We start from the raw sequence: 22,918 nt of genomic DNA, 5'->3' as shown, positions 1-22,918 counted from the left end.
GACATTTAGCAACTTTTAGGTACCAGCCTAGCGACATTTGAAAATCCGAGTTGGCAACCCTGGTAAATAGCAGACGCTTCAGTGACGTCACTAGTGTTTACACTACACCAGCGGGTAACATTTGATGACATTACTTGAAGTGAATTGGCCTTATTTTAAAAAACCAAGGATGGTTGGTAAAGGACTACTGAGTCAGTGGGTAAGTGTCACATTTGGGGTACTGGTCTTATACAGCGAATAGAGCTCTTAAGCTACTTTTTAAATGGAAATTTGGGGGGGCCGTCTTATGCACCCCGACGCCTTAGAGGCCGAGATATACGGTAGTTATCAAATAGAGGGGTTTTAAGTTTTCCTTTATAAAATGTCACTGGATTGACTTGGCAGTAAAATACCTGCATTGCTGTAATTCATGTAAGATAGAGACTAATTTAAGTACAAACATCCCATAGTTTGCACTAGACAAAATTTTTAGTAATTAACTTAGCACATTTGAGTACAGGTTTGCCCTTAGGACAAATATATCTTTTACTTTTTTTACAATAGTATTTAGGATGGTGTGTGCATTTAAATAAATAAAAATAAATGAAGAAAGTTACATTTATCTACCCAAAAATACAAGTTGAAAAACTTGTACTCTAATGAACTACACTTAAGGACTAAAATTTTTATCTCATGTGCAAACTATGTGATGTTTATACTCACATTATTCACTATCTTGCAAGAATTCCAGCAATGTAACTTATATTCTGCTAAGTTTAGTCTGTGACGTTTTATAAGATAAAAACTTTAAGCCTAAAACCACCTTCACCCTTGCTGGGAAGATGGGGGAGAGGGAGGTAAGGTGCTGACACAGTCAAGCGGCAGTTACCAAGTGTGTATTTATCCGTCAAATAGAGTGACCTCTAAGTTTTTCACTTATAAAATGTCACTGGATTGACTTGGTTGTATATACAGTGGCCCCTCCGTTAATGAGCACAATCCGTTCCAGCAGGTTGCTTGTTAACCGAAAAACTCGTTAACCGAAACCATTGTTTCAATGGGTTTTTGGGTAATTGGTTCCAGCTCACCGAAAATTGCCTAAATTCAACAAAAAAGGTAGAAAAGTACACTTACTTTGAGGTGTGTATGTAGAAGGCTCCTGGATGATGATGATGATGATAATGATGGGAATTAGAATGGGGGTGGAGGAGAAGGGAGAAGAGAAGGCATTGGGGTGGAAGAATGGTGCTATTTCACCCATAAAATTTTAGTTCTCTTGGTGTAATTCAAGATTATTTTCTTTAAATCAACACTGCACTGCATTATATATTGTCAATATGTAAAATAAATTTCAAAATGACCAATAATGTGCTTGGAAACACAGAAAAAAAGCGTTTAGTTGAAGAGAGTCTCAAGCAATATGTTACCTCCACTGAAAAGAGAGAGAGAGAGAGAGAGAGACTAACGCCTGTTTGTGTGTTAACAGGCTGGATGGCATGCCAGAAACTAGTTTCTTTACCTTCAATTATGTTCAATTATTGTTAAAATGACTAAAAAATTTTAATATTAAACTTTTAAAATTATTGAATAGTATAGACTTCTTTATATTTACTAAAATAGTAAGGAATTTAAGCCCTAAAACCGATTACTGTATTGGCGGACTAATACTACAGCTGGTGGACCGCCAAACGCAAGCGAAAACATGTTGAGGTCGGCTTGTAAAAAACTCGTTAATCGAGGGATTGCTCGTTAGCCGAAGTTAAGAATCTTATGGAAGGTAAATCGTTAACCAAAATCTCTTTAACCGAGGGATCACTGTAACCAACATTGCTGTAATTCTTGTAAGATAGAGATTAATTTAAGTACAAACTTTCCATAGTTTGCAGTAGACATAAATTTTTTAGTAATTAACTTGGTACAGGTTTGCCCTTAGGACAAGTATTTCTTTTACTTTTTTCACAATACAGTGACCCCTCCATTAACGAACTCAATCCGTTCCAGAAGGTCGTTCGTTAACCGAAAAGTTCGTTAACCGAAACCATTGTTTCAATGGGTTTTTGGGTAATTGGTTCCAGCTCACCGAAAATTTCCTAAATTCAACAAAAATGGTAGAAAAGTTCACTTACTTTGAGGTGTGTATGTAGAAGGCTCCTGGATGATGATGGGATTTAGAATGGGGGTGGAGGAGAAGGAAGAAGAGAAGGCATTGGGGTGGAAGAGAAGTCACCCCATGGCGCCATTTCACCCATAACATTTTAGCTCTCTGGTGTAATTCAAGATTATTTTCTTTAAATCAACACTGCACTGCATTATATATTGTCAATATGTAAAATATATTTCAAAATGACCAACAATTTGCTTGGAAACACAGAAAAAAAGCGTTTAGTTGAAGAGAGTCTCAAGCAAGATGTTACCTCCAGTGAAAACAGAGAGAGACTAAGTCCTGTTTGCTGCGTTAAGAGGCTGGATGCCGCGCATTAAACTAGTCACTTTACCTTCAATTATGTTCAATAATTGTTAAAATGACTAAAAAATTGAATATTAAACTTTTAAAATTATTGAATAGTATAAACTTCTTGATATTTACTAAAATAGTAAGGAATTTAAGCCCTAGAACCGATTAATGTATTGGCGGACTGATACTAAAGCTGGTTGCCCGGTCAGTGCAAGCGAAAACATGTTGAGGTCGGTTCGTAAGAACTTCGTTAACCGAATTTTTTTTCGTTAACCGAATTGAAGATCCTTATGGAAGGCAGTTCGTTAATCGAAATTACGTTAACCGAGGTGTTCGTTAAACGAGGGGTCACTGTATGTATTTAGGATAGTGTGTGCATGTAAATGAGTAAAAATAAATGAAGAAAGTTATGTATATCTACCCGAAAATAAGAGATGAAAAAATTGTACTCTAATGTACTACACTAAAGGACTAAAATTTTTATCTCTTGTGCAAACTATGTGATGTTTATACTCAAATTACTCACTATCTTGCAAGAATTCCAGCAATGTAAGTTATATTCTGCTAAGTTTAAACTGTGACATTTTATAAGATAATAATTTTATGCCTAAAACTACCTTCACCCTGGCTTGGGGGAGGGGGTAAATCCAGTGAAATATGGTGGGGAGGGAGGGAAGTTAAGTGCCCTCTCATAATTTTGTCCTGACTAAAGGCGGTGGCGGACCATTAGTTCCCGGAAACTCGGTGGTGTACCTGTACTATGTTACAATGTGGCTTTGTAGTTATGCGATAACAAAGAAATTCATAGAGGAAAAGCAATTACATACAAAATGTAGATATAATCTGGGACAGGTGTCAATATTCATAACCAAAGCAAGATGAATCAATGCAGGGCGTAGTAACCTGGCTAGGTTCGGGTAGGTTAGGTTTCTTTTTGTTCTTTTATCCCCACATTACCCCTGGTTAGTAATGTTAAGAAAAGACTTGTCTTTATTAATACATTAAAATCAAAATGTACTCAGCATTGATTCAATTAGATTGAAAATACATCAAAATAGTTTTCCTAAAGAAAAACATTCAAAATAAAGAAGCGTCAGCATTCTTTACATTTACCCATTTGATATTCAATTACCCTACGGTAAACATGGAAGTGTTGTAAGACATTACCATAATTCATTCAGTAACCCAAATCTTTCATACCTGGAACTATTCGTTGCGAAGAATCTCAAAGCGATCATGAGCTGATGAATGGGAGGTAGACGTGAACCATAACCAACAGGTCTGTCAAGTAGATGCTCCATATCACAGAAAATATCAAGGAAATCTCCATTGGTGAACCTATATCGTCGTCTGAATTGCATGTCATCATAAAAATTTATAGGATTCTACCTATCTACTATCAGTCTTTCTCTCTACAAAATTTCCAATTTGTCAATATTGCCAAAAAGCACGCTCTGCCAAAATTCATGTGGATTTGCTATCTAGAATGACGGATCGACCTCTAAACCTGCCTCCAGGATGGATTAACTCGAGGATCGACAAATCCGATCTCAAACCTGGTTTGAATCTTTGTGTTGGCTCAAGACAGTGGTCTGAGTACAGTATTCCCTTAAAGCTCACTGGAGTTAGGTAAAATGGACCCGTGAGAAAGTAAACTCCGCGAGTTTTTCATGCCAGTCCAAAGAGTTTGCAAAATACATATACTGTACAGTGCATCCTTGTATAATTTCGTCCTGCTTAACGTTGTTTTGGTACTACGTCGCTAAACTTTAAAGACCAAAAATTTGTTTAATGTCCCGGGGATTCGATACTACGTCGTTTTGCGTCTTCACAGACTACTTTCTATGGCGCATTACCTGCTCTTGTCTGGCCGCGCTACACTCTCTCGGCTCGGCACACTGCCCTTACTCACGGAACGTCACAGTGCTGAAGTGCCTTTGCTCTAAAACTGTTCTATAACCATTTGAAATGGCTTCCACGCACCCATCAAGTGCTAGTGCAGTGAACAGACAACGTAAGACTATTACCCTTGCTATGAAAATGGAAGTATTAAGCCGATTTGAAAAAGGGGAATGCGCTGTGGACATAGCCGCTGTGCTTGGTCTAACCCCCACATCGGTGCGTACTATCCGAACCAACGCTGACAAGATTAAGGTTAGTGCTGGAAGTGGTACTACTCTCAGTGCAACTAAAACAACTCGTACTAGAAGCACTGTGATAGAAAAAGTGGAAAAGATGCTGGCTATGTGGATGGAGGACCAGAATCAACGCAATGCACCTGTGAGCCTTATGGTTATCCAGCATAAGTCCAGATCCTTGTTTGACGACGTAAAGGAGGAAGAGGGTGAAGGATGGAAGAAAGACACCTTTACTGCCAGCTGAGGCTGGTTTCAACGATTTAAGCGCAGGTATAACTTCCGCAATATTAAGATGACTGGTGAAGCTGCCAGTTCAGATACGGTTGCTGCCGAGACATTCCCACCAGAATTCAAATGGATTATCCTGGAAGGAGGATAATCATCAAAGCAAGTCTTCAATGTGGATGAGACTGGTCTCTTTTGGAACAAGATGCCTGAGAGGATCTATATCTCTAAGGAGGAGAAAATAACGCCAGGTTATAAAGTGGCAAAAGACCGTTTGACGCTGCTGCTTGGCGCGAATGCTGCCGGTGACTTGAAGCTGAAGTCGATGTTGATTTCTCGCGCTGCCAACCCACGGGCCCTGTCATTTACTCGGCAAACAAAAAAAGCATTGATAACCAGCTCCATATTTAGCCAGTGGTTAAACGTGTATGCTGTCCTTGCAATGAAGGAATACTGTGCCAAGGAGAACCTTGACTTCAAAATTCTTCTTGTTGCTGACAATGCTCCAGCTTATCCTCCCAATCTCGACAACTTGCATGACAGTGTAGAATTGCATTTTTGCCTCCCAACACAACAGCACTGATGCAGCCTGTGGACCAAGGCGTCATCGCCACATTCAAGGCGTGTTATTTACACCGTACCATGGCCCAGCTGCTCAAGGCTACAGACAGAGAAAACAAACCCACGATCGAAGGATATTGCCGTGGCTTCAACATTCTTCATGCACTTGACAACACTGGCAAAGCATGGGAAGAGGTTTCACAAAGTTGCCTGAATGGTGTGTAGGGTAAATTGTGGCCCGAGTGTGTCAACAGATGTACGGGATGCACTGACTTAGTCCCAGCTGTAAATAGGGATATCCTCAGCTTGGCTAGACAGGCAGGCTTTGATGAGCTGGAATCAGAGGATATTGAGGATGTCCTGGCGTCCCATACAGAAGAGTTCACCAACTAAGATCTGCAACAACTAACAGTACACAGTCCAGTTGAAGACGAAGATGACGAAGAACCTCAACGAACGCTAGCTTCCAAGTGGATGGCAGAATCGTTCACCATGTTTCAGCAAGCAATGCAAATCCTTATAGATGGTACCCAAACAGAGAACGTAGCTCAAAGGTTCGACGCGGCATTGATGACAGTCATGGTTGTTACACCGACATCTATAAGGAGAAGAAGAGTAGTACCAAGCAGTCAACACTGGATTCATTTGTTTGTCGCAAGATGGCAGAAGCAGCTTTACAACAGTTGGCAGCCGAAGAGGAGCAAACAACATTGGAGGAGGAGGAACCTTCAGCGGAAGAAGAGCAAACAGCGGCGTAGGAACCCCAGTCAGCGCAGGAGGAGGCAGCTGCAGAACCTCAGTTAATCACCACCCTCCTCCGCTCCCGCCCTCCTCCTCCTCCACTCCCACTATCTGCCTCCTCCGCTTCACTACCCACCACACACACCCGCTCCACCGCCTCCGCCCATCGGTGAGTACCATTACAAACTTAATGGTTATATACCTATATACTATTTTCTATAGAAATGTCAATGATTTTCTGCATATGTAATGTTTTTCATGGGGCAAAGGGAGGCTGGAGAATGTAACTCACGTATTTTATCTACTTCTTATGGGGAAAATTGATCCGCTTAACGCTGTTTCGTATAACATCGCGTTTTTAGGAACGTGACCCCGACGTTAAGTGAGGACCTACTGTATAAATAGCTATATGCACGTGTGTAACAACATTATGTATGCATAAGACAATATAATATGAATAAATATAAATATAAATAAATAAATAAACATAAACATGAAATAACACTGTATAGACATTAGGTCCACACAGTGATGGTTAGCTTTGAAAGTGGCTGAACTGGTGTACAAGAAGTAAACAATCCCTGTACTGGACAGTTCCTAGTGAACATGCCCGGTACCAATAAGTATTTGTAATGTGTACTGTATACCGTATGTACCTATATGTATAATTATATCCTTTTGTATTAAATGAGGTAAATTTTATTGATATCACCAACAAAAGTAAGGTAATAGGTCCATAAAGTGGTAGAGAGAAACAGGATACCATATAGCCAGTAATTTGGGTTTGCCAGTACAGTAGGCTATTAAATATGCAAAAAAAAAAAAAATATATATATATATATACAGCTAGACCCCGACTTACGACGGGGTTAGGGACCCAAATCCAGGTCGTAAGGCCGACATGGTCGTAAGTCCGACATAGATAAAAAATAAATAAAAAAAAAAATTTTCAAAAAAAAAAAATTCAATTTAAAAAAAAAAAAAAATAATAAAATAAAAATCTACAATGAAATACAGTACACTAAACGTAAAAAATAATGAGGAATGGATACAGTACAGTAAAAGTAATAAATAATGAGGAATGAATACAGTGTGACTGAGCACTTACCTTAAATGTAGTCAGCTGAATGAACACAGCGCCCCCATAATTTTCTATTTACAGGATACATGGAGACTATATAAATTGGAAGAAGCAGAAGAGGAGACAGGGCTGGGTGGGTCATCAATGTCGCTTCCTTCAGACAGGTTTATGTACTGTGGTAACTTGCTGGTTGAAGGTATTGGATCATCTTGAGGGAGTGAAGAGGCAGCACTGGTGGGGCGTGAGGAGCCAGTACTGGGGGACTTCTTGAAATAGATGTCCAATTTAGACTGCACAGTTTGCTTTTTCTTTTCATTATAAATTTCTCTGTAGCAAGCAAGTGCATCTTGGATCATTCTGTCAACTTTGGCATAACGCTCATAATTTTGATCCATGTCATCAAACATTTGCATTCCTTTATTAATTGTAGCAAATGCCTCTGCCATATGTTTCACTGAAAACTTTTTGGGGGGTGCAGGCTCTTCTTCTACATTTTGTCTCTCTTCTTCCTCTGCAACTTTCTGTGCATCTAGTTCAATAAGATCCTCGTTACTGAGCTCTTCTGCTACACTTTCAACCAACTGTCCAACATCTTCAGTATCAATTTCTAACTCCAGCTGTTTACCTAACTCCACTATCTTGTTACTAATATCCAAAATAACTTCATTTTCATTAAATCCTTTGAAACTGTGCACATATCTTTTCAGGATTTTCTTCCATATTCCATTCATGCAATGTTTTGTAACCTGATCCCATGCTGCACTAATGTTCTTTATACATGACAAAATGTTGTACTCCTTCCAAAACTGTCTGAGCGTTTTCTCACCTTCAGTAGCAGCAACAGCCTGAGCGAAGGTCGTGCGTAAATAATACGCTTTAAAGGCAGCAATAGCACCTTGATCCATGGGTTGGATGATAGAGGTAGTGTTAGGTGGAATGTACACTACCTTAACATCAGGGTGCATGTCGTCCAGGTGTGGTGGGTGTCCCGGAGCATTATCCAAAATCAGTAAAATCTTGAATGGAATCCTTTGTTGCAGACAATACTCCTTGGCTCGTGGAATGAAACAAGTCATGAACCAATCCTCAAACAGTACTAGGGTCATCCAGGCTTTCTTGTTACTGCGATAAAACACTGGCAGTGTGTGCTTGCTGACATGTTTAAAAGCCCTGGGGTTCTCTGAATGATAGATCATGAAGGGCTTTAGCTTGAAACCAGCAACATTCCCCACCAACAGAAGTGTAATTCTGTCCTTGAATGCCTTGAATCCGGGCATTTTTTTTGCCTCTTTGTGGATGTATGTCCGCTCAGGCATGCGTTTCCACAATAATCCAGTCTCATCCACATTGAATATTTGCTCAGGCAAATAATTCCCTTCCACAATCACATCATCTAACTCCTCCTTAAAAGCTTCGGCAGCAACAACATCGGCACTAGCTGCCTCTCCACTCACCTTAACATTGTGTAGACTGTAGCGTTTTTTAAATCTATCAAACCACCCATGACTTCCTGTAAAGGTTTGATCACATTCATCTCCTGCCTGCTCCTTCAGGCTTTGGAACAGGCTTCTTGCTTTAGCCTGTATGGTTAGAACACCTAAGGGTACACGCTTCTGTATCTGGTCTTCTATCCATATCACCAATAATTTTTCCATATCGTGGATAGGACCTTGTCTTTTCTTTGATATTATAGTTCCCTTTATAGGTGTTGTTCCTTTCACTACTTCACGAATACGTTCCTTGTCCTTCAGAATAGTGGATATAGTCGAGTGTGAGAAACCTAGGTCGCGTGAGATCGTTGCTACTGTTTTTCCATTCTCATACTGTGTTATTATCTTCAGTTTCATCTCAAAAGTAATTGCCTGTCTCCTTTTCCTTGGAGCACCACCAGCACTCTCACTTTTACGCTTTCCAGTCATTATAAAGTCAATTAAATACGATAATAACGAAAGTTCACAGCGCGATCAGTATAGGATACGATAGCCAAACACAAACAAAGCGCTCCACTGAGTGAGTGTACCCACGAGGCGACCCAAGACACCCCTCCCTCTCGCCTGGGGCGGAAACGTTTCGGTATAGAAAATGCGCGCGTCATTTGAAAAAATTTTTGGTCACGACGGTCGCAGTCGTATGTCCCGTATGGACGTACGGTCAAAGCAGGTCGTAAGTACCAATGGACGTAAGTCCACGTAGTCGTAAGTCGGGGTCTAGCTGTATATATACAGTTAACCCTCACTTTACGGGGTCCCGCATTCCGCGTTTCCATGTTTACGCGGTGCCTTGCCAGAACCTAACGTGCTCACATTACGCGGTACGTGAACCCCATTACTCGGAGAGTGTCTGGCGCGACGCTATTTTTAGATTCGCCCCACCCGCCACCCACCCGCCTGCCTGCCTGTGCTCCTCGCCTCTCCCTCCTCCTCCCTCCGCTTGGGCAAGCCGCGCGGTAAGGTTGCGCAGTGTGTGTCTTTGTTGCGTTATCACTGACATATCGGACTGTGATTGGCCATGCATCCCTACCCCCCTCTGCTGCTAGCTGTAATTGGCTTAAAGTATTATGACGTGTCCACCCGGGGGGGGGAGGGAGGGAGGGAGGAAAGACGACGCTTGACCTAGCCGCGGCAGTTTCATCCCTCAAGGCCACACCGTGTAAACGTGCATCCATTGTTCCGTAAAATGGCTTCCGCCGGACCACCACCCCCAGAGAGAAACATTTCCTTACCTGGACCCAGCGGCACTAAGCCAAAGAAGACACGACGTTCCTTAAGCTACGAGGTGAAGTGTACCATCATCCAAGAGTTGGAGAAAGGAACAAGGCAGGTTGATTTGGCGCGCCAGCATGGTGTGAATGAATCTACGATTCGAACAATAAAGAAGGATGCAGCCAAGATAAAGGAGCACATGAAGATCACAAAGTCTACAGGTGCTTCTATGATCAAGTATTTTCACAACCAGGTGCTTCTCAAGACAGAAAAATTACTTGTGAGGTACTTGGTGCGTCAGGCGCAACGGAACATGGCGGTCGACACGCGCTCTGTTAAGGACTACGCACGTGAACTGTACATGGCAGTGGCACGAAAGATGGGAATTATAGAGCCCAAACCCTTTAATGCTTCCTCTGGGTGGTTACAGAGGTTTAAGATCCGGAACAAGATCACCAATATAAACATTGGTGGTGAAGAAGCGAGTGCTGACCGTGCTGCGGCTAGGGAATTTCCTCCGTTTTTACGTGAGATTATGGAGGAAGGACAGTACAGTGACGACCAGGTGTTTAACATGGACGAATCTGGTCTTTTCTGGAAAAAGCTACCTTCCAAGTCCTTCGTTGTAAAGAATGCCAGCAGGATTCGGGGCCGGAAGATGCAGAAGGAACGCATCACCGTCCTGTTTACCACCAATGCCTCCGGTACCTGTAAGCTCAAGTTATCGGTGATCCACACAGCACGCAAGCCGCACGCCTACAAAACCATGGACATGACCAAGCTAAATGTCCACTGGCTGACCGCACGTAAGGCGTGGATGTTCTCTACACTGTCCCTCTCCTGGTTTGATGACTGTTTTGTTCCCGATGTAAAGAAATTCTGTGAGCGACAGAATGTGCCATTCAAGATTTTGTTGCTGCTGGACAACGCACCAGGACACTCGCCCCTACTGTTAGATCGTCACCCCAACGTAAAAGTGGTCTTCCTTCCTCCCAACACTACGTCTATATTACAGCCCATGGACCAAGAGTTAATCTGTAATGTAAAAGCTGCATTCTCTACGAAAAAATTCAAACTCCTGAATGACTACACCAACACCAGGGAAGAGTTGCGTAACCTGAGTGACACCACCACCGATAGCAAGAGCGAAGATGAGGATCAACAGTTGGCACAGCAAAATATACTGTTCAAACAATTCTGGAGAGTATTTAACATCAAGAAACCTGTGGACTTCTTGGTGGAGTCATGGGATCAGCTGTCTATTGCTACAATTCGTCACGCATGGAGACATGTGTTGCATGGAATACCAGGTGAGAGGAGGAGTCAATCTGTGACTGGTGAGGTTCAGAATGTTGCAGTAGCAGTGGACCTTGCCAGAGAAGCTGCGCAGACTGTTACAGTTCCAGGCTTCTCCGAGACCACCAACGACGACATCCTGGAGGTGATCAGAGATCCTGAAGTGACTGCCGACGAGATGTTGGAAGAAGATCACGTCAGTGAAGAGGAGGAAGAAGGTGCGTCATTCTCCGAAGAACACAGTTTAACTCATAGTGATATTAAGGGTGCCATGGAGTGTGCAGAGAAAATGAAGTCCTTCCTTTCCCGCGACAATGACGATGACCGCTATGAAGTCTTCCATACCCGGCTGGTGCAGGCTATGGAGCCGTACATCACGGTGTATCACGACAACATAAACACCAGCCGTCAAAAAAGCATAACCGAGTTCTTCGCCCGCAACCCACCACAGCCAGCCCAAGCCAGTGATAGTGACAGTGAAGATGACTTTGAGGGATTTGTCAGGGAAGCCCTGACAACTGTAAGTGACAGTGATGGTGATTCACCTAGTAATGGTGATTCACCTGAGGGCCAGTAATCTGCCCTCTGCCTTGGAACCAGCCTCCATCCCCGTATGCCGACCCATCTCTTCTACTACCGTAAGTGTTCCACTAACTTTTAGTTTTTCTAACCTAACCTTTATTTTTCCTAACCTAACCTCTTCTATATTACTTGTTTTTTCATACCATCATAAAGTTAAGATAAAATTTTTACTACAACATAGTTGTGTGTCGTCAAAAAGTGGAGTTTGGGGGTTGGCCGGACTCTATTTCAATTAATCCCATATGTTATGTTATTCACTTTACGCGGGACCCTGCGGGTTACATTAACCGCGTAAAGTGAGGGTTAACTGTATATATATACAGTATATATATATAAATATACCTTGCTAATTATAGGGTGCATCTTATGACCTGGGAATATGGTGCTCTGTACTGTCCTGTAGTGTTGACTCCTTGTGTTCACTGGCACATAGCCTCAGATTTATTTATTTTTCATGGCAATCCGTGAGTTTCTGAGGGACGCAAGCCTTAAAACTGAGCTTTAAGGGAATAATGTACCAACAATCTTCAATCTTTGCTTGATCCTTGGGTTTAAACCTTCATGCAGTTTCAGACCATCATTCTGAATTTGGGCCTTACACAGCACACACAAGATTCCAGTGCATAAATGACCATCTTATCTATTCCGCCTATGTGCAGAGTTGTGACTAAAGACTCCCGACAGTTATCTCTGCCTGTCCCCGTCGCCTTAGGACTTTTGAAGATATTAGGGTTTGATGATGATGAAAAGTATGATGAGGCAGAAGTGGAAGCTGCAACCAAACATCTTGGCTCTCCCTTTTCCTGATCCAGTGATGCAGCAAGCTGCAATGACTGGGGAGAGGGAGAGTTGCAATGGACTGCCGATAGCCCAGTTTGTTGGGATTTGCCTTAGTAGCCTGTCCATCCTACAATGCCTTCATCTGCCAGTCAAGCCGTTGGGTTCCCATGTTGGTCACTTCTTCTGCCTATTCTGCCATTGGGGTCTTACTGGAGCTCTGTAAGCATGTCTATCTGATGTGGGGCTCCACCGCAGACTTTTCATTTGGGGCTTACCAGGTACTCCCATAGCCTTATAGCTACCAAGGTTAATCCGCACGGCAGCAGGGCAGTGGGTGGTAGGCACTTGGGCGTGTCCACATGCCAGTGGGCCTATGCACTGTCTCTGGGGCTCAAAGCTGCTCCGAGATCCCCTGCTGGTTTAGCCTGGGACTGCAAGGCACCCAGTTATCGTGTGTTGCCATGAGGAGGCACAGCAGGAGTCTTGATTGTGAAGAGGGTGTGTACTGGCAGGGGAAGACTTATGCAGGGTTGCTTCCCTGTTTACCACAAGGGCTAGCCAGCGATTGTAGCTGAAAGCGAGAGGAAGCAAACAGTACTTGCAAAAAAAACACACACACACACACACACACACACACACACACACACACACACACACACACACACACACACACACACACACACACACACACCATCAGTGAGACAAGACGTGCCCTGAAGACGCTCTGGGTTTTGGCAGCCAGGCTGAGTCTGTTTGGCCCTGCTCCCCCCCTTGCCCCTGCTATATCCCAATGCCCTACCAGCCTTACTACACCGGGATTTATTCATCAAAACATTCAAGTGATCAGTGCAATGATTGATTACCAAACAGTGTTCTGATAGTGCATCCCAAGGAAAAGCACAGAAACAAAGCAGTGTATTACCAGACAGTGGGCACTTTGTTGGGCACCTTCAAAGTGCCAGTGACAAGGACCACCGCAGTGTTTACATTTATCGTGGATACTGTGTCAGCGGCTCTAAGCGCCAGAGACAAGGAATCACAGTGTTTACGACTGACAAATATTAGCAGATGTCAACCAGTGTCAGTGGCCCTCAAAGTGCCGCCAGTGAGTTTATGGCCACCAGGGACAAACACTTCCGTCCATTCACAACAACAGATATCACTTACTCCCGACGCTCTCTGTACCTTCTAAAGCGTGGGAACGGTTATCCTGATGGCAGTGTTATCTTGAGACTCAAGTCACTAAACATATTCCATGCGCGCAGCCGTAGACAGGGACGTCATAAACAAAAGTCCATTAGGACCGTAACCTCCACTAGGAAACCAGACAAACCCACCCCTGACAGACTGTACCATTACACTGAAGTTCCACGGATATGGTATGATCTCCCGTCTCTACTGCTCTCCAACGTCACTTCCCTAGCTAACAAGTTTGACGAGCTGGCAACCACAGTCAGGTCAGCCGCCTGAAACGGGTCATATTGAGGGATATCAACTCTTTCATCACCTACGCCCATCATGCCTGGATGTTCAAGTCCCAGCAGATGTGGAAGCATTATGGGTATGTGTTGTGCCACGGGCCCAACTGAGCCACACTGCTTCTATCATAATCTGTGTGTATACCTTCTGCCTCGCTCACCCACCAGAAACACTCTTATCAATGATCTCATTACCACCTCAGACCACCTAAGAGTTAGGTACCCATGTGCCAAGTTAGTAGTATGAGGGGATTATACTGAAAATGACACCACTGATATCCAGGACCAGCTGTCACTATCACAAGTTGTGAACTTCCCCACACACGGTCAAAATACCCTTGCCCTTATCTTAACCGACTTAGCGGACAAGTACCAACCACCTCAACCAATGCCTCCTATCGGGTGTAGCACGTACCTATCAGTGCTCTGGTCCCCAGCTGCCACTCCTACTCAAATACAGAGACCCTACATCAAGACCTACAGGCCGATTACTGACTGCAGTGCGTCTCTTCGGGCAGTGGATAGTTCACCATCCCTGGACTGAAGTACTTAGTGTGGATGACGTGGATACCAAATGGATAAATTATACCAACACCACCACGAAAGTTCACCATCATTTCTTCCCCAAGAAGTCCGTCAGATCTCACCTAGCTGATTTGCCCTGGATCACACCTCAGATCAAAAGATTTATGCAACAGAGAGACAGACCCTTTTATCTCAATGACCACAACCGCTACAGGTCCCTTTACAACCGAGTCATCCGCAAAATACGCACTGCAAAGAAGTCTCACTACCTAACCAAATTGCAACACCTGAAGCAGACCAACATCAGTCAGTGGTATGGTAAGCTTAAAGAACTCTGTTGACTAAACAATGAGACACACCCCTTCCCCTTCCTTAGCCATCTCACTAATTGACGCAGCTGAGCAATAAAATAACCATTTCGCTACTATATGCCAGACGCTCCCCTGGCTTGACACAACCACTCTCCCTGCTTACCTACCAGCCCCCCTTCCCACTGACTTAGTAGAAGAATTTGAAGTAGCAAAAAGTCTGGACAAACTGAAGTTAAAATGCTCCACCACTGCCATTGACTTACCAATGAAACTCTTCAAGGAGTTCTCCCTGAAGCTTGCTAAACCCCTCTGCTCCATCATTAATGCTTCTCTCAGTCAAGCCAGATGCCCAGCTGATTGGAAGACTCCGATGTGTGTCACCAGTGCCCAAGTCAACCAGCCCATAATCCTTAAATCAGCTACAACCCATTGCAATCACCCCAATACCCAGCTTAATTTGTGAAAATTTTGTGTTTGACTGGGCTTATGCTGATATTGCAGGAACCGTAGATCCTCAGCAATTTGGTAATATGAAAACTTCCTCCACCACTCACTGTCTTGTCAGCTTTCTCAACTACATATATTGTACTGCCATCTGGAGAAACGAAAAACTTATGTAGCTGTCGCCTTCATTGACTTCACTAAGGCATTCGACCTAGTCGACCACAATTTAATCATCAACAAAGCTATCGACCTCGGGTTTCAAAGAAGTCTTATACCATGGCTTACAGACTTCCTCAGTAACCGACGCCAAGCTGTACGCTTCCGAGGGGCTGCTGTCTCCACCTTTCTGTCACTTACCGTAACCGATAATGAAAACTGCATTTACGGATTTCAGTAGTTTAGACTCAAGGAAAACATCCCCAGCACCCATAAACTTTCTGGGGAAGCGGGCTAGTGTCTGTCTGTGCAAGATGTCTTATTTAGACATTCGGAAACTTTTCCCAGTAACCGGAAAAGGTTCTGGGGCCAAGGAATTTTTCCGGGTTTGAGAAAGTCATCTTGTTACCCGGAAATCTTTCATCCCTGGAAGTACTCTGCACCAATTGTTCCGGCTAACGGAGATATCACTTTGTAGTAATATCTCCATAAGCCAGAATCCCTTTTAACCGGAACTCTCCGGTAGCTGGAATTTAAATTTTCTTGGAATTTTCCAGAAAATTCCGAGTTTGGAAACGATTTTCTGAGGGGCTCATTTTGTGGAAAATTCTGAGAAAATTTTCTGGTGCCCAGAAAATTACATGGATGGGTGATTTTTTCCCCGGGTTTGAGAGATGAAAAACAGGCTTATTTTCTGGAAATTCAAAAAAAACATTTTTCCGGTACCCAGAAAATTTGAAAAATTTTAGAGATGGGGGAATTTTTCTGGGTTTGAGAGATGAAATAATGTGTCATTCTGGAAAATTCTGAACAAATTTCGGAACCTGGAAAAATTCTGGGAATGGGGAATTGTTTTCAGGGTTTGAGAGATGATGTAATGCGCAATTTCCAGAAATTCTGAAAATTTTCCCTGTACCTGGAAAATTATGGGGATGAGGGATTTTTCTTTGGCTTTGAGAGAGTCGTCTTATTAGCCGGGAATCTCTCATTCCTGGAAGTGTTCTGCACCAATTGTTCTGGCTAATGGGTATATCACTGTACTGTACTTGAGAGCAATATTTATGGATGGAGAGAATAAAGAACATGAAATAATTAGGAGTTATGGAAGTGAAAGAAGTATTAAGCAGTTAAGAATTGGCTCTTATGGTATGAATACAGTATATTGAAAGAATGAAAATTGAAAGATTGATAAAGTGTAATGAACAAGTCAAAGACAGATGATACAGGGGTGGGGGGAAAACCAAGGGAATGAAAGGATAAGGTGAAGGATGCACTAGAAATGAAGAGTTAGTCATACAGGAAACAGCAACATGCTCAAATGAACGAATAGTATGTTGTTTAGGAATTTTGGGGGATGGTGTGCTACTGTTGGGTAATGCAAGGATGTGTGAAACAACAAGAGTGAACCTGATGATATTTGGACCCTGGCTGTGAAAGAGGAATACTATAACAGACCAACAGTAATAATGAATGAATGACACTAAATGGAGTGAGAGACTATGTGTTTCGTCTTCATTCCAGCCACCTTACTTATGAGTGAGAAAAAGTTTGAAAGGCTGAAAAACAAGTGCTAAATACTTGAGAGAAATATTGATATGAATTTAAGTTTTATGACAATCCTCAGTCACTAAATATCATAATTAATCATTGTATTTTTTTATTATCAGGTGACAGCTTTAGATAAGGAGAAACACAGCCTTTGTCGTGAAGGGGACATTCAGGATGTTTCCAGTCTCACAAGTCCGCCCTGCAGTCCAAGACTGACTCTTTTCACAAACAGCAGTCAAGTCTTTTGAAAATCATCGACACCCAGCCTTCTATGGTGCTCTTCACTGGCTATAAGATGTCATGTCCATTATCATTCATTATTTCATATGAACATTATCCATGTATCAAACCTCAGTGAAACCGTTACAAGGTGTATCACTTATTTATTTTTACACATAAATGAATGCTTTATAATTTTATTATAAAAGTATTGACAGTTAGATTCTAATGCTTATTTTGATAGAAGACTCTTAAAAACTTAGTATATGCAGATACTCAACATCCAGGTAACTGGTTTCATTCCATCACACACTACACTCACTTTAGTAATACTATACTGTATACAGTACAGATATATTTGAGGGCTCTGTCAATAATTACCATATTTTGCAGTGTGTGCATGCATATGTGTGTGTGTGTGTGTGTGTGTGTGTGTGTGTGTGTGTGTGTGTGTGTGTGTGTGTGTGCACATAATCATGTGTTTGCATGTGGGGTATGTTTGTGAAATACCCAGTACAGGTACCGTACTTGTGTGTGAGGGATTGATGCCTGTGTAAGTACAGTGTATACACAGTGTAGTACACTGTACTGTATATGTTTGTGTGTAACTGAATTGTAGGTATGTGCATGTATATATGTGACATGTTTGGATTATGTGTGTACATAACTACATGTGATGTGATCAAATCCTTCACATGGAAATGAGATCAAAAGAAGGGTATGTATGTGTGTTATGGCAGTGAGCTTATTGAATGTTTTTCTTTCTTGCCAGAACTGATTCAGCTGCTCAAGTAATATTCAGATGATGATAATAATTTTAGTTTTGTAATGGATAGTAATACTTCAATATTTTGTAGTAAATATTTCTGCACCAGTAATCATTGATTTTGCCAAATTAAGAAAAAAGTTTTAATATACTGTAACTCATCAAGGTAGTAATGATGAAAACATAGTTTTATAACTATCAAGAAAAGTATGTGTACTTGTAAAACAGGTGGTAGTCCCCCCCCCCCACACACACACACACACACACAGTGTCGTAGTTAGGGTAGGGCAAGAGGGGCAGCTGCCCAGGGCACGGTTGGTTGTGGGGCACACTCTGAAAGCTAAGGACAGTTCTTCTTCATGTCTCAACGTGTGACTGAACTTTTGGCATTCTACTTCTTGGATAAAATTTTTCAGTCTTATGATAGTTAGGTTTTTATGTTATGGCATTTGCAAATTACACTTATTGACTTTGTATTTTTTCTGATTTTATTTATATTAGTGTTTACATATTGTTTTTTCTTCTAATTATTAATATATTTAGACAAACTCGGCTGACAATTCGTGATGTCGACTTTTGTGAACATAATCAGAGCAGCAGACGTCCACTGGCTGAAGTGTCTTTTGAACGTGGGTGTGTGAGGTTTGCTCTTTTGACACGTGTGGACAATGTGGCTTAATGCAAATCTTTATGTTGTATTTCATAAACTAAAGCCAGTGAAATGATCAAGATTGATACAAAATAAATTAAGAATAAAACACTTAATAAATATTTGCCATATTTGTTTTGATATTTGTTGTTTGAAAGTTTAACAGAAAGAGAACATAAAGCATTTGGGTGTTTAACTAAAATTTGCAGTGCTTTTTATTCATATCTTGTCAAAACTCGTCAAAATCAATGAAATTGTTTGAAAAAAAGATAAGAGACCAAGAAATATTGAAATATGTTAGTATCAGTGGTCATTACAAATGAGAATATTTATTGACCTAGTCATATTTTTTTTTAATCATTTGCATTTGAAACATCTTAAGTTTATTGTTTTTACTGTTCACCTTTACTTTATCAAATAGATACTGAAATTGCTGTAGGTACAGGTATACCCCAATAACTGACATACTGTATATAGGGACTTGAAAAGTCATTGGTCAGGGAATCAACAGTTATCAAAGCATTTAATCCCATAAGAATCAAACAAATTCAGGGGGTTAGGGACTGGCCACCCCTCCAAAAACCCCCATTTACCCTTGATATATCTCTGTCATGCACATACTTTCTAGCAAGAAAATAAAGCAGACATGGTAAATGTAAACAAGTGCAGAGAGGTAGGAATGGGTTGGAGGCAGCTTGCAGAGCCTTCTCGTGGCAAGAATTTGCACCACACCACAGCCTGCGAAAGTCAAAAAAATTTTGTCACTCCTCCCCGGATCATCAAATCTCTTGGGTATCAACAAAACTTTTGAGGTATATCCCCTATATGTAATCGGCGGTTAATTGGACGTCGGTTTTTTGGGGTATACCTGTACTCCAGAAATTGTGTGAAGATAAAAAAATTTTTTTATTCTTGTTTGGCTAGCTGATACATCATCAATCATTGTTGTACAAATTTCAACGTCTTTTGAAAATTTTGTATGGCTTGTTTGTGTTTGTGGCCAAATTGTTAGCAATCATGTTTGCTTTTAAAATCTTGAGACCTTTTTGGGTTAGTGGCCAAACAATTATGGCTGAAGTTACTGTAGGCTCATATAGCTTCCCTTTGCTATTGTCTCCGGTATATATATATATATATTTCTCTTAAACCAAGAAAAAAGAAGGGGAGCACCTTTTGTGAAATTTTCCCAAGCGCAAAAATGCCTGGCTACAGTTCTGTATGTGTGTGTGTGTGTGTGTGTGTATATACTAGCATAGAAAGGTCACACTCTCTAGTATTTTTATGTACTAGTGAAGTAAATATGATTTCTTTATTTGTAATGATAATACAGTTTTAATAAAAGATCAAGCAAATTCTAACTGCACAGAATAATTGAACTCTGAAACAGACATTCTCCATCCCTCTGTGATAGTTGATAAAATTTTCCTTGAGGATTGAGAGAAAACTTCGTCATGAAGTTTAAATTTATTCTTTGGATCCAAGCAGTTTCTCAGTGATATGTGCATTGGAAACAAACTACCATTCTAGATGTTCCTCTGAGCTGTGCTGGGTGCCTGAAGCATCTCCTAACTTTTGCCAGAAAGCAGTAGATTTTAGCTTTATTTCTGGTGTACTTATTAACAAGAAATTGGCCCATACTAAATATAGTAAAGAGATCCAGATTTCAAGAATGATCCAGAATTGATAGATTAATGTACAGTATAATGAACGTGATAATTATGCTGATCTGTTTGCAAAGGTGGGCACGCGCAAATTTTTTTTTTGCTCCGCAACCGCAACCATTTTCAAAAAGTTTTGCCGCAAGCGCAACTGCAACGCACGATTTAAAAAAAATAAAATAAACAAGTACTAAAATACATTTTTTTGCCTATTTTCAAGCAAAACAAAATATAATTGATACAAAAAAGTTAATATTATCAATATTTTATGACAAAATTACAAAAAAATGCCTCACTGCCACTGGCCTCAGTCTCAGTGGAGTGGCTGTCAACAGTTTTAGTCACTTCAATTTCCATGTCCATGTCCTGGTCTGCAGTGGCAGGGTCACTGCTGCCAGCCACAGACTCCTCCTCCTTCCTCCTCGTCACAAAACGATCTGTGATACTAGTAATAATAAGAAACAAAACAACAAGAAACTGACGCCTTAACTGCAGTGCTACTGACTGCCTGACTGGTTATGATATGAATCATTCCTCCCTCCCCTTCCCTCGCTGTAATTGCCAGATTTCATCTTTCACATTAACTCTAGTTTCTAGAGTTTATGTGAAAGGTGAAATTTGGCAACTTGAAGAACAGCAGTCTCATCTGGCTTACAGTTCAGAAATATGCTGCCCGACCTGTATCATGTGTATGCTGAATCATTCTGTCAGAAACAGAAATTTTCATAATGCGCGGCTCTAGGGATGCCCGTTTGTTTATGCGGTCATATTCCAATTTTCAATTATTGCCGAAAAATTTTGTGTGTTGTACAGGTTGTACCTCTCTAGTCCGGCATTCTGTGGTCCGGAAACTCCCGTGGTCCGGAACGATTTTAGTTTGTCCAATAGGTAGATAGGCAGCTTTTTTTTTTTTTTACTTATCTGAATTATTATTATTATTACAGGAGTATTAAATTTTTGCCCCTCAGGCCCCAATGTGGGTCAGTGACCTATGCCCGGGTGGGCTAATCCCCTTAAAAAAAAAAAGCCGCGGGAAATTAAGGTTTGTTTACATCCGGCAGTTCGGCTGCTCTCTCTCTCTCTCTCTGCTTGTCTATACAGAGTACAACATTTAACCCTTCAATATATATGAGCAGTAAATAAGTGTTGCTTTCATATTCTTATGTAGAGTAATGACGATATATTTTCACATGTGCGCACTTACATACGAGCAGTCTCACTTTTTTTTTTACCATTAATGGTTAGCTACTTATATTGTTCCATTTATTAACATTAAATAACATTACAGGTACTTCAAGCAACCATATTCATTTTTTACATTAATTTTACTACAGCTAAACTCAGGGTCTTATTTTCTTCAGTTTTATATGTAGAACCAATCAGTCACTGGTTTCGTAAGCTTTAACATAAACAATGCCGGCAGCGGTCTCGTCTCCTCTAATATTCCACGTATTATTAATAAATTGTATTGTTAATTTTGCACACACGTACATTAATTCAATAAAAACAAATTCAGAAACATTAATTAAAATATATATGAACAGTAAATAAGTGTTGCTTTCATATTCTTATGTAAAGTAATGACGATATGTTTTCACGTGTGCGCATGCGCACTTACATATGCGATCTCTCTTTTTCTTTACCATTATCGTTAGCTACTTCTATTGTTCCATTTATTAACATTAAATAACATTACTTAAAACAACCATATTAATTTTACTACAGCTACAACCAAGGTCTTATTTTCTTCAGTTTTATATGTAGAACCAGTCAGTCACTGGTTTTGTAATCAACGAAAACAATGCTGTGTCATTTCCTCATGTGTTTTAATTTTCTACGTATTATTAATGAATTGTATTGCTCATTTTGCACATATAAACATTAATTCAATAAAAAAGACATTCAGTAATAAACAATAATGAATCTTTTGTACATAAGAGAAATGACGCTGTTTACACGATTATGCATGTCGTCTGCACTTTGGCAGGCCGTTCAAACCCGTCGAAATTCAAGTTTCCGCCGTCAAAATTTTTATTTATTTATTTTTTTGTGTGTTCCAATAAAATTCGTTAGGAATTAAAAACTCGCGAAATTTGAGAAGCTACTATACGACATTTAACCCTTCAATATGTCTTCAAAGAGACCATGACGCGGAGAAAGTGGTGCTAGTGCTTCCAGGCATAAGCACAAGTCACTATCTATCCAGGAAAAGGGTGAATTTCCATGGTCCGGCAATTTCCATGGTCCGGCACCGGCCAGGTCCCGAGGTTGCCGGACTAGAGAGGTACAACCTGTACTTGAAAATGCTTGTAAAAGTTGTGCTGCAAACAGTTCCTCAACTCTGGAAAAATGTGCGGTGCAAGTGCACGCTCAACCAAAAAAGTTGCGCCACAACTTTTTGTGGCGCAATTACCCACCTTTGGTCTCTGGTAGTGATAACACCTTTCCGTGATCTTCTGTGCTGCTCTTACTTTGTAGTTAATTCAACCTTCGGTGACGTTTTGCATCATCGCTGACATATGAGCAAACATCTGTTGCATCTGTTGGTATTGCTCACATAATTGCCCTTCAATCCTTTTGTCTGGTGGTTCCTTTCTCTTCTCGGTAGACAGGTTTATCTTGCG

General features: G+C 41.1%; 1 protein-coding gene across 1 annotated transcript in view; it reads left to right on the top strand.

Moving 5' to 3' along the window:
* The window catches only part of LOC121878191 (serine/threonine-protein kinase DCLK1-like), a 245,687-nt gene extending 225,693 nt beyond the window's left edge, over positions 1–19,994 (top strand). The window contains exon 11 of the mRNA XM_042384235.1: positions 17,122–19,994. Within this exon, the coding sequence (XP_042240169.1) occupies positions 17,122–17,250 (129 nt within the window). The 3' untranslated portion in view covers positions 17,251–19,994. The remainder of the gene's footprint in view (positions 1–17,121) is intronic.
* Positions 19,995–22,918: the final 2,924 nt, after the last annotated feature.

The sequence above is a fragment of the Homarus americanus genome, unplaced genomic scaffold (assembly GCF_018991925.1).
Source record: "Homarus americanus isolate GMGI-L3 unplaced genomic scaffold, GMGI_Hamer_2.0 scaffold45562, whole genome shotgun sequence".
NCBI lineage: Eukaryota > Metazoa > Arthropoda > Malacostraca > Decapoda > Nephropidae > Homarus > Homarus americanus.
This window is presented reverse-complemented; position numbering and strand designations above follow the sequence as displayed.